Source organism: Monodelphis domestica, chromosome 6, assembly GCF_027887165.1.
Source record: "Monodelphis domestica isolate mMonDom1 chromosome 6, mMonDom1.pri, whole genome shotgun sequence".
Taxonomy (NCBI): Eukaryota; Metazoa; Chordata; class Mammalia; order Didelphimorphia; family Didelphidae; genus Monodelphis; species Monodelphis domestica.
This window is the reverse complement of record NC_077232.1, coordinates 24,085,468-24,089,270: the sequence shown is the minus strand read 5'-3', so window position 1 is coordinate 24,089,270 and position 3,803 is coordinate 24,085,468. Positions and strand designations below refer to the sequence as shown.

Here is a 3,803-nt window from a genome sequence, read left to right as displayed (position 1 = left end):
CAGTTTTTTAAATGATTATAATCTACTAAGTCTTATGAAATATTATTCAATACTATACATAAAAATGAAAATCAAAAATTATGAAACATAGAAAAATAACAAAGGTGACAAAAACCATGAAAACTCAGATTTAGATAGACCAAGGAAATATACATAGATCTACATATATCAAGGAACAATCAGAGAACTTATATTTTTAAATTTAATATTATTTTAGTAATATTTTAAAAATTATTTGACATTTATAGTACACATTTGTAAAAAGCCATTCAACCACTGAATGAACTGATTTCAGGTTTCTGCTATGAGAAAAAATGTTCAAAATTTTTTTGTCATTATTGATATTGTTTAGTTGTTTTCTGTAGTGTCTGATTACTCATGACTCATTTTGTAGTTTTCTTGGGTAAGATAATAGAAGGGTTTGTTGTTTGTTTTTTTTTTTCTAGCTAATTTTACTAATGAGGAAACTTGCTCAGTGGCACATAGCTAGTAAGTGTCTGAGGCTGGATTTGAATTCAGGTCTTCCTTCTATCCACTTTACCATCTAGCTGCCATAAAATATTTCGGAATATATGTAAACTTCATTCTGATTAAAGATATATTTAACATATATACCTAGAATTAGAAATTCTCAGTAATAATAGATGGTGAGCAATTTTAACTTTTTATAATTATAAACCAGGTTTCTGAAATACTTGTACTGATTCAGATTTCTAAGAACTCTTCCAAAATCAATTATATGTACTTTTTTTTGGAATTTTTGCCAACTCACTGTGTATGAGATGAAAATTTTAAAATAGTTTGTTTTCTGTTCCCATTATCATAAATTTTTATTAGGATATGCCACATGGTTTTGTGTATGTATATATTCACATAGAAAGAGAAACTTATAATTTTATATGCATATAAGTTTATAAATATGTGTAATTCTTTTAACAAATGGCCATAGTGAAACAGAACCATTCCCTATATAGCATTTTGTACAAAAGACTTTCTCTATGCATATTTTCATCTATTCACTTTCTTATATTTCTTTTAGTAAACTTTAACTATTGCTTTATCCTATTTTTTTAGCCTTTCAAAATATTACATTTCAGAATGTTTCAATATTTTTTTCTTATTTTTGTCACTTATTCTAGGTAATCTATTTTGATTTGAAGGAAGGATTTTTATTAGTTTCTTTATAGATGTTTTATTTAATTTTTATTTGGATTATTTTCTTAGGAATAACTGGGTTAAATCTAGATCATATTTTAGTGTTTTGTTGTTATTGGCTCATTTTTCCATAATTTATTCTTATATTTGTGCAAGGATTGCACACTTATGGAAATAATAGTTTTCTTTTATTTATTTACTTGTCTCTGATTGCTTCTTTCTCTGTGTGCTGAGTGCTTATTCCTCAAAAATTTCAGAGGTGGTTTGAATCTGGAATCTGCAAGCTTTCAGTGTACTCTACAACCTAGGTGATGTGATTCAAGGAAAAAAAAACCCTAGAAGCTGCTCTATTCCAAAATTTAAATGACCCTGATGAAACTTTAAATCCTCGTGTGTGCAAATTAAGATACTCATTACAACAAAAACTTCAAACAAGATAGTTTAACCAAAATACAGATTGGAAATAAATTTCTTTTTTGTTTGTTTGTTTAGAAAGACAAAATATTTTTATTCTTTGTCAATATTTTATATCTTAAATGGATGAATAGATGAGCTATTTTTTTCTAGTTGCCATGAATGACAAAATGATTCAATTTATTTGCAAATCATAAGGGCACTTCAAATGAAAGGATACATATTTTTCATTGCCCATAGCTAACAATATTTACATAAAAAGGAGAACAAATAGAAATCACATCCATTAGTGAATAAGTATGTCTCCAATTTAAAAGGAAGATTGCAAAATTGAAATCAGCAATACCTCCATTAGCTTAGATACACTCAGTCAACAGTGTTGGTTAAAAAAAATAAAAGCTAATATTCTTGTTTTGGTCCAGGTACTTTAGGAAAATTTGAAAATATATCATGAATTTCTCTGGCAGAGGTAAATAGAATATTTCAATAGCCCCATGATATAGCTGTAGTCATTGCCCCAGAAGATAATAATTTTAAACCAAATTTGTACCAGTCATACATACTACATGACTTAGATCAGGAATAAGAAACTTTATTTATATCTATATCTATATCTACATCTATATTCTCAATGTGACTGTGAATTTTGTAGTGAAACTGTTTATAATCAACAGTGCTTGAAAACAGCAGCAAAAATAATGAGAAAAATATGCTTTTTCATCAAACTAAAAAAATATAAATCCCAGTGGCTATCATTGAGGTACTGAAAGGGGAAATGAAAAATGATTTATGATAATTATGACAATTGTTTAAAGAGTTATAAAGAGGAGAAAAATGGAAATGAAACTTGGGAAACTGTTTAGGGTACAAGGATATTTAAGTGAAAATATTTTATTCCTTATCCTCCTCATTTAGAAAATAATTTTTTCATCGCTGTAATAAAATCCTTATTCCTCAGACTATAAATCATAGGATTAATCATTGGTGTCACAATGGTGTAGATTACAGAGAAGATCTTTTCTATGCTACCCGAAGAATTGGACTCAGATTGAAAATATGCAATTAAACCACAAACATAGAATAAGCAAACAACCATAACATGAGAGGAACAAGTAGAGAAGGCTTTGGATCTGCCAGTAGTTGATGGAAGTTTCAGAATGGTGCTGAGGATTCTGATATAGGACACGAGTATCAACAGAAAAGGAGTCAAACCAGAGAGGAAACAATTAAGATAAAGAAACAATTCACCCCAAATGTTATCTCCACATGCCAACTTCAATAAGGGGGGCAAGTCACAGAAAATGTGGTTGAGTTTGTTAGAACCACAGAAGGGACCAGAGAAAAGCTGGTATGTCTGTCCTATCAAGACTGGCATCCCAATGACCCAGGAGCCAAAAACCATCTGGACACATATCCTCTGATTCATGATTATAGGATAGTAAAGTGGCTTACAGATGGCCACATAGCGGTCATAGGCCATCACAGCCAGGAGAAAACTTTCAGTGACTCCTAGAATGAGAAAGAAACAGAGTTGTACAGCACATGACAGTAAAGAAATATTCCTTTTCTGTCTCCAAATATTCACAAGCATTCTGGGGAGGATGTTTGATGTGTAACACATTTCCACAAAGGAGAAGTTTCCAAGGAAGTAATACATAGGCGTATGAAGAGCTGAGTCCATATTGGTGATTATAATGATGAGACCATTGCCTAATAGGATACTTATGTAGATGAATAGAAAAACACCAAAGAGAAATCCTTGGACATTGGGGTATTCAGAAAATCCCAGGAGAATAAATTCTTCCATAATAGTAAGATTTGTGATTGCCATTTTTCCTGTTTTTTCCAAATTTAATAACGGCAAATGTCAATTTTCCTCAATTGTTCTTTATTTCTGACTCTGTAATAACAAGTGTATAATTTAGGTTAAATAATGACTCAGATAATTTTAATATTGGTCATTTTATTTTTTAATTTATTCAGTTCAGACATTTAATAAGTTATATCTAGATATTAAATGGTACATTATATTCTTATCTGTCCTAATCCCTCTTTCTTCTCTAGCAAACAACATTTTATATTTGATATGCTATAATAAATTAAAATATTATCATATATTTTCAGAATTTATGATCTGTAGTATACATAATGAATATTTACCAATATAGAACATTATATTAAATTTTAATGCCCACTCTAAATGCTCATCCATTTCATATATTGTTTTGTAAAGT

General features: G+C 29.4%; 1 protein-coding gene across 1 annotated transcript; it reads right to left on the bottom strand.

Annotated features, from left to right (window-relative positions):
* Positions 1–2,476: 2,476 nt before the first annotated feature.
* Positions 2,477–3,400, bottom strand: LOC100021630 (olfactory receptor 10AG1-like). Its single transcript, XM_001373688.3, has one exon. The coding sequence runs from the start codon at positions 3,398–3,400 to the stop codon at positions 2,477–2,479; it is 924 nt and encodes a 307-aa protein (XP_001373725.3).
* Positions 3,401–3,803: the final 403 nt, after the last annotated feature.

What these genes read in the sequence shown, in the direction of transcription:
- LOC100021630 (XM_001373688.3), bottom strand. Translation starts at nt 3,400, where the DNA reads ATGGCAATCACAAATCTTACTATTATGGAAGAATTTATTCTCCTGGGA.